We start from the raw sequence: 13,667 nt of genomic DNA, 5'->3' as shown, positions 1-13,667 counted from the left end.
AACAGCATATGCAAATGCAGAAGTATAAAATTACATGGTGAGTTTAAGTTTGTCAGAAGTAGTATCCCAGTGTGAAATACTAGAGCACAGTATACATGGGGGAGTGGTAAGAAGTGAGGCCAGAAGGGTTGGGGTCAAACTGTGAAAGGGCTTAACTATCATATGATGGATTTAGACTTTACCCAGCAGGCAGTCATTGTAGCTTTACGTTGGAGCAAAACTAGCAACATGGAGGAGGGATTGGAGACACGAGAGACACTGAAGATTGAGAGACAGTTAGCAGAGACTGCAATAGTCCAGGTGAGAGATGATGAGGGCTTGAACCCCAACAGTGCAGCCGAGATAAAAAGGAAGGAATGGCAGAGTCACACATCATGTGCATAATCTACAGCCATGAGTCCTCGACTTCCTAAACCTGAGTATAAATCAGAATCGCCAGGAGCCCAAGAATCTTGTATTTAAAAAATACTAGAATTGTGGTTTCACTTTTGGAGCTCTAAGATAGGAAGTCTGGGAAAGGACCATTAATTTTTTTTTAAGATCCCTAGGTGATTCCTATGTATAAATAGGTTTAGGAACAACCGAAGGACATGATATTTAACTGGATGTAAGACATAAAGATATAGAAGTTAAAGATAATGCCAAAGTTCCTAGTCTGGGCCCCTAAGTGGATAATCCCATCCTAACACGTCTGTGAAGAATTCATGGAGATGTCCCCTAGGAGGTGAAAATGTAGGTCTGAGATAAGGTTTCCTGGGTGAACAGCGAAAGCAGTGGAACTATGCTATTCCACAAGAAATACTCTGGCCAGGATGGACATGTTACTTTCCAGCCACATGCTGTCATGCTATCTCATTATATTCCTTCCTGCCAAGACTACGGGGTGTGTTCTGGCTGTCAAAGCATGACATATTTCACATAAGTATCATCCTTCTACTTGGCTCTGCTTCTAAAATGAGAATTACAAAATGGAACAGAGAGCAGGTAATAAGATCACTGACCTTTAGTATGAAGAATAAAACTAAAAGGAAAAAAAAAGGGAATACAAACAAAACTAAAGGAACATCGGAGATGTATTAGGTGCACAGATTCTAGAAACATCAGCATTTTATTGAAACTTTACCAAATGAAGGGAGCAAAGGGAAGGATGAGATGGGCATAGCCCCCAAAGCCCGTGCATTCTGTTTCTTTGCTTTCCCATTCCTACCTGCAGAGACACCAGAGTGCAAAGCCAAGTCCACAGTAAGGGTCAAGGCAGATGGCGATCTGCCGAGAGGAATACAACTCACACTGGAGCTTGATGGCTCTACAAAGAGCATTGACTGCAGAGTGGGACATCTGGAAAGTAAGGAACATGGAACAGGATGGAACTGGCATCCCACAGGCAGAAAAACAGCTCCAAGAGAGATTTAAGAAGTTTCAATTCCCCCAAACTCCTCAAAATAATGTATATTTTTTATTGGTTCAAAAAGTCTAATCTAAGTCTAACGTATGGATAACAAATTTCTATTCATTAGTCAATACTGAGTTTTATAAAATATAAGTCTATGATTTCATACTGGCTTTAACTGTAACTCTTATTATCTGTTAGCTTCCATGCTAGGTTCAGAACATGGCATAACACAAATTCCTTGGGATAGCTTATTCCGGAAGAACTGATGCTTTTATTTAAATATAGCAGGGACCCTTGATCCTCCGCCTACTGGTCTCTGGTATAACCAGTTGGCCTCTACATCTGAAGTCCTTGGGGCAGTGGTCATCTCTATTTTTTGCAGGCCCAGCATTTTACCAACATCCAGTGAGTGAACATATCCCAACTACTCTACCTTCACTCCTGTAAGCATGCCAGTTGTAGAGACACTAAAATCAAGATACGCCAACATCTCAGGAGTGGGTGGTTTATACAGCTGAGGTAACCTTTTCCTGGGTAAGTCATCTGCAAGGAAAAGAAAAATCCTGATGTCAATGAGATATGAGAACATAAAAATCATTGCTCTTCAGTTGGTTTTCTGTGGACTTGCTATGGCCTAATTTAGTTTCTGGGATTTGATAAAGCTTAGGCTTCTCGTATTTAACCAAGCAGCTCAAATGTGTCACTCCTAGAGGCAGGTTGGGGTTGAGGACACTGTTAGACAGAATAAACAAGCAAATCTACATCAGACAAATGTATTTACTAGAAGGTTAGTGAGGGATACTGTAATACAGTAGTTGAAAACATGGACTAAGGAACAACTGAACCGAAGGACATGATACTTAACTGGATGTAAGACATAAAGATATAGAAGTTAAAGATAATGCCAAAGTTCCTAGTCTGGTGGTCAAAGATAATGCCAAAGTTCCTAGACTGCTGGTGTTCAAATCCCAGCTCTGCCATTTTCCAGCAATGTGACCTTGAAGTTATAACCTCTTTGTGTCTGTTTCCTTATCTCTAAAATGGTAATAATACCTACTCTCATAGAATTGTTGGGAAGTTAATTCACATAAAGTAATCTGAAAACAACTAAGTGCTCAAAAGCTTTAGTTGTTGTTTTGCTGGTTTCAAGTTAAAGTTCATTATTTACAGTTTTATTACAGGTTATATTAATCATGGACTGTTTTATTTTTATTTATTTTTTATTTTTAATGTTAGGGTGCAAAGCACTGTGTGAGTTCTCGACCATGGACTGCTTTAAAAGCCGTTTTTCTCCAAGTTCACATGGCAGATTTTTAAGAATGATAACCTAGAATTAGGAATTATTTTCCTTTGCTCATTTATTTATATACCTCTTCCTTCCTCCTAAATTTGCTTTTTAAGTAGGTCAAAACCAAAAATGTCGAGGATGTCTCTGACCCTAACCATGGCTCTTCAATGGCTCCTTTGACTTTCTGGATCAAGAAACAATTCTGACTCTGACTTTTAAATCTCTGCATCATTGGGCACCCAACTCTGGTCAAACCAGACTCTAACACTTTCAGCCCACCTCCATATAGGGTAAGGTTACTCATGTGCCTAAAGAAAGCCTCCTGAAATGTGATTGAGTCCAGTAACTATAGTAGATGGATCTGCATCAATAACACCAACACAATCCGTTTGTGTTATGTATTATATATAACTATGCTTATGTCTTTAAGTGACAAGCACAAAAAAAAAATCTAGTTCAGCATGTGGCACATAATAACCACAAACACATCTCATCCTTGCATTTAAAACCCATGTAAATGTTCCTGAAGTGGACACTATGTGGCACTTACTGAAAATAGGTTAAGGAGGAAATTAATGGTTAAGAGGCTGGGAATGGAGCCAAACTGACTGGGTTTGAATCTCAGTGCTACTACTTACTTAACCTCCCTGTGCCTCAGTTTTCTTATCTGTAAAATGAGGATGAAAATAGCACCAATCTAAAAGTGCTGGTATAAGGATAAAATCAGGTAATACAAGCTAGATGGCTGGCGCATGTGAAGGGCTGAATTGAAGATGTTAAGATTACATGTGACGTGCTTTACAACTCATTTTGTAGGCAGTTTTGCCCAGGCTGGTAGGATACTCAGAGAGGAACAGAGTATTAGGATTTAAATCCTGTCTACCTGACTCCACAAATCACACTCCCCTACCCCACCATTCTCCAGGCAGCCATCTCTTATGCCCTTCTTTATTAGGAATACCACCTAAAATTCACGCACTTTATGGTTTTCTAAGTACTTTCATATTATATTGCATTTAATATCCTCAATAAATATGTGAGTCAGGCAAGAGTAGGTAGTATTTTAGGAAAGGGTAATCTCAGACAAGGTTATACAGAGAACTACTGAAGCTCGAACTAGAACCAGATCTTCTGATTCCTCGTCCATTACTGTTTGGACTATATCACATCTAAATCTAGACTATATCAGATCTTCACAACATTTTATATGGCCTTACATGTATATGGTGATATTCAGCATAAAAACCTAACCACCGTTTAATGATGCCAAGAGTAACAGCAAGACACTTTTTGTTTTGAGAGTCATAAGCATTCTGTGATCTGCTTCTTTGGACCTGGCTGTTGCAGTATCCAGCCTTTTGGTAATGCAAGCTGCTGGGCATTAAGTTTTGCCTCTGTCTTAGCTGAGGGAATGTGTTGTGACATAAAAACCATGTAAACATCTTTGGCATGAGAATCTAGGAACTTCTAGGGAGTAAATGTTCCTTCAACAGTTCTGGAGAAATCTCCCCTTCACCTGTGTCAATGATGGTTGGCCAGGTTTTCACGTCCACAGCTGCTGCTGCCTCTCGGGACCTCAGTAACCTCATCAGGGTCTGTGTGGTAAGAATGCAGGCTGCTTTGCTGACCTAGAAAACAAATGAACAGAAATAAGCACCAAAAGGCTTAGTCCCCATGTAGCTTCATAGGCTCTGGCTGCTGCCAAAAGCAATCTGTAAGACAGATCTTATTCCAAAATTTGCACATCATACCAGACAGGACAGTATCAGCTTTTCAAACAACACACACAGGACAATGGAGGTATTTCCTCTTACATTTGTCCTTGTGGTAATGCCCTTTGGCAACAATCACCTCAGAATGATGGACTTATTTACAATACAGGTTTTGTTTACAACAGTGATTCTCAAATATTCCATAGTTGTAATTTAACTCAGTATGGATCTCACAACCTTTTGGTTCCATGAAGACCATAATAAAATAAAAACATGGATTTTGTAGTGCTCAGGGGATAAGAGAAGTCAGATGGTCATCTCTGAAGGAGTTAGTGTTTGCAACGGTCTAGAGAATGGTGAAACTAACTAGACATAGAACATATCCTGAACTTGAGGAACTCTGTCATCTCACAAAAATTAACTGTTCTTGCTCACATGGAAGTGCAAAGTGACCGACTTCCTACACAAACTGTGTCAATGGAAGGGAACTTCTGTCCCTGCTGCTCTGGCTGTCCTTGCAGGATATGACAAAGGCATTTTGCTTAACTGAACTCTGTAATAAAATCATCTATGGTAAACATGGCTTTTACGCTACAGGCTCCAGTTAAAAGAATAAATGTTACATAAATTGGAATTTTGTAACTCTTTGCTTTAAAATACATTAGGATATGATGCAATAAATATTTATCTTATTTTCTTCAATTCTCACATCCTTTAGAAACTCCAGTGCAAGATCTAGACACTTTTTAATACTATACCAAACAGTATTTATACTGAATTTATAAAACTAACAAAAATAAAAGTGACCTGACAACTGGGGAGAATTCGGTTTGACATATAAAATGATCTTAGTTATTGTGTAGAAAAAATATTAGAACATTTATTTAAAAGAGGGGGTAAAACAAGTTTTATGGACAATTAACTAATGATAGCTTCACTTCTTTAATGCTCATGATAAATGCACACAATTCTGTACCTCGCCAATAACCACTTTCCCACATTCCTTCACTGAATAGTGCTGGTCACTTTGGTCACATTAAGGAAAAAGAGATAGTTCTCACAGGAGAGATTTGATTTCCTGACTCAAAAGAACTGGCAAGTTAGTATGGATCCTCAGTTTGTGAGAGGAGGACAAGGCAAGATATACTTGGTACCTACATCAACAATCATGCGGACTGTGGGCAACGTGGCAGCAAGGTTCTGAGCATGAGGAGGTCGGACGGTCACAGGTATGCACCCCGCATATAGGCAGCCATAGAACGCAGCGATTAACTCGATGCCTGCAAGACAGAGTCACTTAGCTGCCCGGTATCACTGAGAAACTATAAGGCAGATCTTATTCCAAAATGAGTTTATTAAATAATGTGCTGGATAGGTGATGTAGATCATAATTCAACAGAGACACTAGCAGAAGAAATTTTTAAAATTAAAAATATAAAGGAAGAAGCATATAACTTAAAAATATAGAGAAGCCAAGAATAAATAACAAGAAAGGAAGTCAGAAGAAAACTCTTGAAAGATACCTGAAGAAGGTTATTTTCATATCACTACTTGATATTAGGAGGAATAACTGCAGAAATTAGGGATGAACTTGGGAAATAAAAGAATGGGGAAAAGAGAGATGAGGAACACCTGAGTTTTCTCTAAATATTTAGAAGGCCGCTATATGAGGAGCAATTAGACTTCTGGGATCTCACTCCATCAGTGGGTGCAAGATTTCAGGAGACAAAGCATGACTGGATGTCGAGAAGACCCTGCAATACCGGAACTTGGAGGATGGCCTCCTCAGTAAGGGTTCTGATCCATCACATGTCATTAATTGGTAGATGGAAGACAATCTCATAGGAACCCCACAGGAAAAATTCCTTTACCAAATGACCTTCCAAGAAATCTTAGAATTAATGTAAATAGCATAGAAATCACAGAGAAAAATGAATTAAAGGGGATAAAAGACCAAAGAAGGCTGGATGTATAAGTGGGTTAGGTGGCAGAAGAACAAAGAAAGGGACGACTCAAATATTTCATCTAAAAATTTGAATATTTATACCAAACTGTCATCAAATAATTCTGAGTTCCTCTTACCGGAAAAAAAAAAAGTTGTTAGAGCATGGAAGATGAAAGCAGCAATAATTGAGGAATACTAAACATCAATCATGATATGAAGAGTATAAAGTCAAAAGAATGCACGTACAACATTCTTTTGGAAACTGGGTGAAATGGCCCCATTTCTGAACACTCCTAGAAACAAAGCATCTCTTTTGAGAGTTTCTAAAAGTCAGGAAGTCTTCATTCATTCAAGATATGCCCTAGTGCCAGGCGCTATGCTAGATACATACAAGAGTAAATACAACAGACGCAGTCCCAGCCAAGCCATTGTGCTGCATGCATGACTCTGGGGGTGAGGCTTGGTTCACACCTCAGCCCATGTGCATGGTACTCCCCGAGTTGAGAAGTGCACAGCCTACATGGTCATATATGGTGGCCCTGCATTCCTGTCCTTATAGTTTGTAGTCTAGTAATGAAGTCTACCAACACTTACCAGGTGGATAGAGCAATACCACATTGTCTCCTGCATTTAGATGTCCCTTATCACCAAGAACTGATGCAATCCTCTCTGCTCGCTTATGAAGCTGAAGGCAGCTAGCTGTGCACACAGCAGTGCCCTTTAAACAGAAGGAAGTATAGTGGGTCAAAGCTCATTAATAAAATAAAACAGTGACAAGTATAGCCCATTTGACATAATACCTAAAAGGCTTGTGCCTTAGTAGATTATTTTTAGCTAGTTATCAATTTCAGTGAAAATTCCCTCTAGTGTTAAAAGATATATATGGTATTCCTTTTCTTTTTCAATGTCTAAAAGTACTTAGGGAATATCAACATTAACTTAAATCAACATACAGTCATTCTTGTTTAAGATAGCTTTAAAAATAGACAGGAATTTTTTAGTTAAATGAGGAAATAAGAGTAAAAGGAAAATAGGGGAAATAAAGCAGGCTGAGGGCAAGAGTGAGGTCAGGATAATAAATGCTGGCCATGTGGTCATGTGGTCATGTGCATTTGCTGGACATGAAGCACAAATTTGTCTCTGAAGTTCTAACTGCAAAGATATAGACAAAACAGTAACAATGAATCAGTCACTAGCTAATAATAAAGATTAGCAGATTAGAAAATGGCCAACTATTTTTGATTCTGGGAATAATTTCTCCTGTGGGTCTTCATAAATATCTTTATTATCAATTCAAATTTCACTGAGCTGCGCTTTCTGAATCCCTTTTCCCTTGTAAAAATTTCCAGTTACTGGGAAAATACATAAAATATAAATGTATAACTTACTGAAATATTATAAAGCAAGTATCTGTATAAGAACCAGCATGACATGAAAAAGACCACTGCCAGCAGCTCAAAAGCACCTACGTGAGTCTCCTCAGATCAGCCTTCTCTTTCCCTCCATAGGTAACCACTTTCTTGACTTTTTAATGTTACTTGCTGATTTCTTTTTATCACTCATGACATTTTTGAATTTTACAGAAATGGAATTGTACTGTATATACTTTTGTGTTTTGCTTCTTTCTCTCAACATTAAAAGTCATCTGTGCTACTGGGCCTAGGTATAGCTCATTTATTTTTATTATTGTATATTTAATTGTATGAACATACAACAATTTATTAATCCATTCTACTGCTGATGGACACTCATTCTTGTACAATTCCTAGTGTATAAATATATAAGCCTGGTCAGGTATAGAACTAGAAATGGAAATGCTGAATCATTGGGTATGCCTACCTTCAACTTAATGACAAATTGTTCTTTATCTGTCCTGCCAATACCACATGTTCTTCATTACTTTAACGGTAGGTCTCAAAAAATCTCATGACGAAAATAAGTTTTACTTAAGATTATTTTAAAACTAACTTTTATTTCAGTAATATAAAATAAGACATGTTTAGCATAGAAAATTTGGAAAATATAGGTAAATAAATATAAGATGTAACCACTATTAACATTTCAGTGTATATTTTTCTGTTTTTTTTTTTAAAATGAGTATGGATTATATATAAATTCTCAAGTGGTATTTTAAAAAATGGTATATTATACTATCTGCCAGAGGCTGTGTAGTGCCTTAGTTAAGAATGTGGGCTCTGAAGCTAGTTTGGGTTCAAATCAAAGAGCTAATTTCCTAGCCTTATTACTTACTAACTCTATGACCAGAAGCAAGTTATTTTACATCTCTGTGCACCAGTTACCTCAACCTTGGAATGAACTATGAAATATAAAGCACCCAGAACAAGGTCTTCAGTAAGTACTCAATTATTATTGAAGTTTTTTTTTTAATTATTAAAGTTTTATATATCCTATTTTTTTCTACTTACACATCATGAATATTTTCTGGGTCATTATATATTCTTCTATAACATTGTTTTGAATGGCTAAATAGTATTTCATCGTGTTTATATGCCAATTTATTTAGTCAACTCTCTGCTGCTGGACATTAGTATTATAATACCAAAATGAATATTTCTTTGGCTAAAGTCAGGCTAATTTCATAAGGCCATTTCTTATATTCTTTTTTGGTCCATGGTATAGCAGCAAACTAAACTTCAGTAAAAACAATTTTCTGGGCGTGAGGTAACAATGTTACATGGTTACTAAGATTTCTGGTGGTCTGACCTAAACCAAGGTAAAATATTAGAATATGAAGAAGACTAAACACACTGCATGTCCTTTAGTCATCCATATATATTACTTCTCTAATCAAGAAGCAAATTTAAACTTATACTCACTAACAAATATCTGGGGTAGACATTTTACAGGGCTATAACTTTGACTGCAGCCAAGCTTGGAAGTGGAATGGAAAGAAAGCTGGACTGACATCTTCTTACTGAAATGGACCCTAATGAATTCAGAGATGGAGCAAGGGAGTCCCAAAGTTTTCTACCATATACCCATGGTTCTCAAGGTTTTTCATGACTTCTCACTAAGATGCCCAGCATATTCCTCTTACTAAGTTCCATCACTGCATAAATTCTCAAAGGTGTGTATATGTGTGCATAAAATATATTAGAATCTAGGGGGGCCGGGGCAGATGGGGGCAATTTGGGTCTTTCCTAAGAAATTCCAATAGGCTCTGCAGTCTTCCCCTTGCTGGTGAGAAATATTGTTACATGCTATTGTCACAGTACTTTTAGCTTTTGACTCAGCCATTAAAACAAACAGATCTCAGCAGACTCCCACAGATTGTATAACTTAAAAAATATGCTGAACCATCATTAGAAAGCAATAGTTGAATGTACTCTTCAATAGTTTTCAATTTGCTTTTTATCTGTTAAATAATAAATCACTTAAGTTTGTACCAAAAATAACTTCGGTTTTTCAAATGTTGACCTAAAGTCACTTTCTTCCTGGCAGAAATCAAAAAATTAAGAGTCAAACTGAGTGGAAAAAAAAATCACATGACATAATGCATTTTATACATCTGTAGATCTATGTAATTTCATTGTTGGCCCCACTGTTCTTATCAGAATTGAATAAAGATGACTGGATTGTAACATAAGAAGAGACAGTATTAAATAGCACTCTAGGAGGTCTCATTTCAACCTTAAAGTGATTGCACAATTTATCCTCAAATGTCATAACAAGGAGAAAGCAGTAACTCCTCCTTCAGAGTTGGCAACAGAAATTTTCTGATAAGAGAAAGGTCAACAGTGCCTAAGATACTCCCACAATATTCAACTGATTTGAAATACCACTGAATTTTTCATACCTTTGCATTTAACAGCATGAAGAGTACATGGTCAGGAGTTGCCTGGGCTCGCCACTGTAAAATCTCCGCTAGGAACTGGTGCTAAAGTCATAAAGGAGAAAAAAGTATCAGAGTCAGCAACTTTTTAAAAGTTGGTTAACACATCTCACATCTGTTACCTGAAGTTTAAGTTCTGTCTTTGACTTGCTTGTAAAAATCAACACTTCTGGAACACTTACCTTCCTCACTAAATCATTCTCTTCAATTTGCCCGAGATCCCTTCCTGCAGCTTGTGCTATGCGTTTTCCAGCAACCAGATTCCCAACCATCACAGAAGCAGGGCCTACACCTGTAAGTAAAGGTAAAAATCAATTCTCTGGAGATGGTAATTCAAAATACTTACCCTAAAGCATTTCCAGACTGGTTCAAACAGATTGAGCACTCTTCTAGACACTGGGAACACAGGTGCAAGCAAGACAAATAGCTTGAATTCTAGCGGGAAAAGGCAACCCATATGTACATACACAAATAAATACAAAATCAAAACAGGACCACAGGAGAGCTGGGGATTAGTGGGTAGAGGGGAACGAGTGGGCTCCTGCAGCTTAGGTATAGGGGATTTTTCACTCTAAGGAGGTGACAGTTGGTTGCATTGGTTCCTACTGCTCCAATCCTAATACAACCCTAAAAGTGAGCTTAACAGCAATGAATAACTAGTCTGGAAAGAAATCTGCCATCTACCTGGACTAAGAGTGGGTTCATCAGGAATATCAGAAGTGCTTTATTAAAAATGAATAATGACATCCACACTGTGGGACACTCTACAAGACAACTAGCCTGGATTCTTCAAAAACATCCATGTCTTAAAGACAAAATAAGGCCGGGACCTTCTAAATTAAAGGACACAACAGCCAAATGCAATACATAATCCTTAATGGATCCTGGAATTTTTTTTAAAAAATCAGCTATAACAAACAAGTGGAGAAATTTGAATATGGACTGTGTATTATAAGATGAAAATACATTAAGGTTAAATTTCTTAATAGGATAATAGCATTGTGGTTGATTAGGAAAATTCTAGGAGAATGTTTTTGTTCTTTGGAGATACACTGTTGAAATACATAGGGATGAAGTGTCATGACATCTGCAATTCATTTTCAAAGAGTTCAGTAAAAAAAATGTTAACAATCGGTGAATCTATGGGAAGGGATATGAGTGTTCATTATACTATTCTTTCAACTTTTCCATAGGTTTAATACTTCAAAATAAAAAGAACTCTCATTCTCTCTCAAAAAAAAAAAAAAAAAAAGCTAATGTCCTACATGCCTTTCTTGGTGGTCACTTGATTAAGACTCTACTGAATAAAACTAAGAAGATGGCTGAAAGATAACATTGCCAGCTGAGTTTTGAATAATGCTGATGCTATGCTGAGATTAATATTAAATCTTTTATTGCCAAAATCTGTTGATCCTGAATATACTGAAACAGCTGGGGGAAAAAAATCACTTAAATTGTAGTATCACTTTTAAATATTTGAGGAAACTGGGTCAAGGGTACAAGGAAACTCTTTGTACTATCTGGCAACATTTTTTTGTGTGAAATTATTTCAAAATAAAACATTGAAAATTTTGTAAACATCAAATAAAAATTCAAAAAGGGTAAAGTACTCCATCACTCTGACTGCTGAACATTTTTAGTTTACAAAGTGTTGCAATTTTAAGTATAATATGCAAAATTCTTTCCTAAGAAACTGCATAACAAATTACAGATACATCAAATTGGAAATAGGCTTTTATACAGACAGGGCCTCTGTGTATTTGACTGTGTAAATTGCCTGATTCTGGATTCACACTGCAAAGTAAGTGTGACATTTTACAAACTGAACTTTTCAGAGTAGTTTAAAACTCCAAAAATAATTCGGCAGCATTTTCTTAGGTTCTTCTGTGTGTATTTCTTGAGACTTTGGGTCACAGAGAGTGAAAAATAACTGAAAGCAATAACATCTAGAAGGCTAACTGCTGATACTTTGTTGTACCTGTAAATATGCCTTATTTTTCTCACAAAACTGTAAATTTCCTGTAGCAAAGATTGCTAGTCATCAACCCCAATATCTATTCACTTCTTTCTTAAAAAAAGAATGCCCAGTTTTTAGCTGGGCAAATGCCTGGAATAAAAACTATATCCTTTAGTATGGGATAATAATATGTAATAATATATGTAATTTCTAAAAAAAATATTTAAAGGGGGAGGGTATTCCCTTCTTTGCTTTTTTCTCCCACCTCTTAGCTAAAATGCAGGAATGATGGCTGGTGGTCAGGGAGCCTAACTGGACTGAGATAGTGTGCTACAAATGACTGTGGCAGATTGTATTATTATTATTTTCTTTTACAATCTTTCTTTTCCTCTCTGTCCTTGCTGTGATTACATGGGAGGAGAATACCTCTTTGCTCCATTGATCTTGAGTATGGTCTGATTTGTTTGGGACAATGAAATGTTAGAAGACATGATACAAACAAGTATCAATATACTTGTGTGGTTTGGCTTGTTTTCTTGCTTTTGCCATTTGCCTTGAGAAAAATATGGCCCAGGGAGCTGCTGGTCCCATGATGAGAAGGCACATGGAATAGTTCCGAACCTAACCTACAGCCTGGAGCCAAGCCAAGCCCATTTGATGCCAGCTAAGCTCAGCAGATCTATATCCCATGAGAGAAAAATAAATGCTTCTTGCTTTAAGCCATTGAGTTTTAGAATTATTTGGTATACAGCATATCTATAAAAACAAATGATCGATATAATGCCAGAACAAAAAGATGGGAAGCTGGAACTATGGTGATTGAGGAGCCACCATCCTTGTCCTAGGCTGCCTAGCTCTGAATTTTTTACCTGGGAAAGAAATAAACTTGTTTCCTGTTTAAGCTGCTGCTCTGTTTTTCTAAAACTTGCAGTCAAAACCAGTCCTAACACATTCCCATTCTTTATACCAGCGGTCTCCAGCCTTTTTGGCACCAGGGACTGGTGCTCCTACCAGAATCTAATGCCTGATGATCTAAGGTGGAGCTGAGGCAGTGATGCTCGTGCTGGGGAGCAGCTGCAAATACAGATGAAGCTTCGCTCCCTCGCCCGCCGCTCACCTCCTGCTGTGTGGCCGGGTTCCTAACAAGCCATGGACAGGTACTGGTCCAAAGCCCGGGCTTGAGGGACTCCTGCTTACATAATAGCTCCAATGGCATCTCAATGATATTTCTGTCACTGGTCTGTTTCAACAGTTTTTCCATCTTCTTTTCCATCTTTTCCTTTCTTTATCTCACTCCTACTCATCTCCACTTTCTGTATTTTTCTTAAACCCCAAACTGTCATACTATCCCCACATAGTCTCTACCTCGCCTATGCCATGATTTTCCAACTGCTTTGGTCTGACCCATACGTATCCCACTACGATCTTAGCAGGCAATCACAACAGACAGCAAAAACGCAGAATCCAAACCTAATGCTTTGATCAAACAGGTTGATGTTATGCCTATGTGGGCTTAGAA

The 13,667-nt window shown here is 37.5% G+C and overlaps 1 protein-coding gene across 3 annotated transcripts in view; it reads right to left on the bottom strand.

Moving 5' to 3' along the window:
* The window catches only part of DIP2B (disco interacting protein 2 homolog B), a 183,515-nt gene that overhangs the window by 14,703 nt on the left and 155,145 nt on the right, over window positions 1-13,667 (bottom strand). For all 3 annotated transcript variants that reach the window (XM_011368324.2, XM_023535448.1, XM_023535449.1), the window contains 7 exons: window positions 10,374-10,483; window positions 10,156-10,236; window positions 6,933-7,056; window positions 5,552-5,673; window positions 4,198-4,309; window positions 1,827-1,936; window positions 1,208-1,338 (listed from right to left, as the gene is read on the bottom strand). In XM_011368324.2, coding sequence (XP_011366626.1) covers window positions 1,208-1,338; window positions 1,827-1,936; window positions 4,198-4,309; window positions 5,552-5,673; window positions 6,933-7,056; window positions 10,156-10,236; window positions 10,374-10,483 — 790 coding nt within the window. The remainder of the gene's footprint in view (window positions 1-1,207; window positions 1,339-1,826; window positions 1,937-4,197; window positions 4,310-5,551; window positions 5,674-6,932; window positions 7,057-10,155; window positions 10,237-10,373; window positions 10,484-13,667) is intronic.

This window comes from Pteropus vampyrus, unplaced genomic scaffold, assembly GCF_000151845.1.
Source record: "Pteropus vampyrus isolate Shadow unplaced genomic scaffold, Pvam_2.0 Scaffold140, whole genome shotgun sequence".
NCBI classification, from domain to species: domain Eukaryota; kingdom Metazoa; phylum Chordata; class Mammalia; order Chiroptera; family Pteropodidae; genus Pteropus; species Pteropus vampyrus.
Note: the sequence above shows the minus strand (reverse complement) of the source record. Positions and strands in the feature narration are given on the sequence as shown.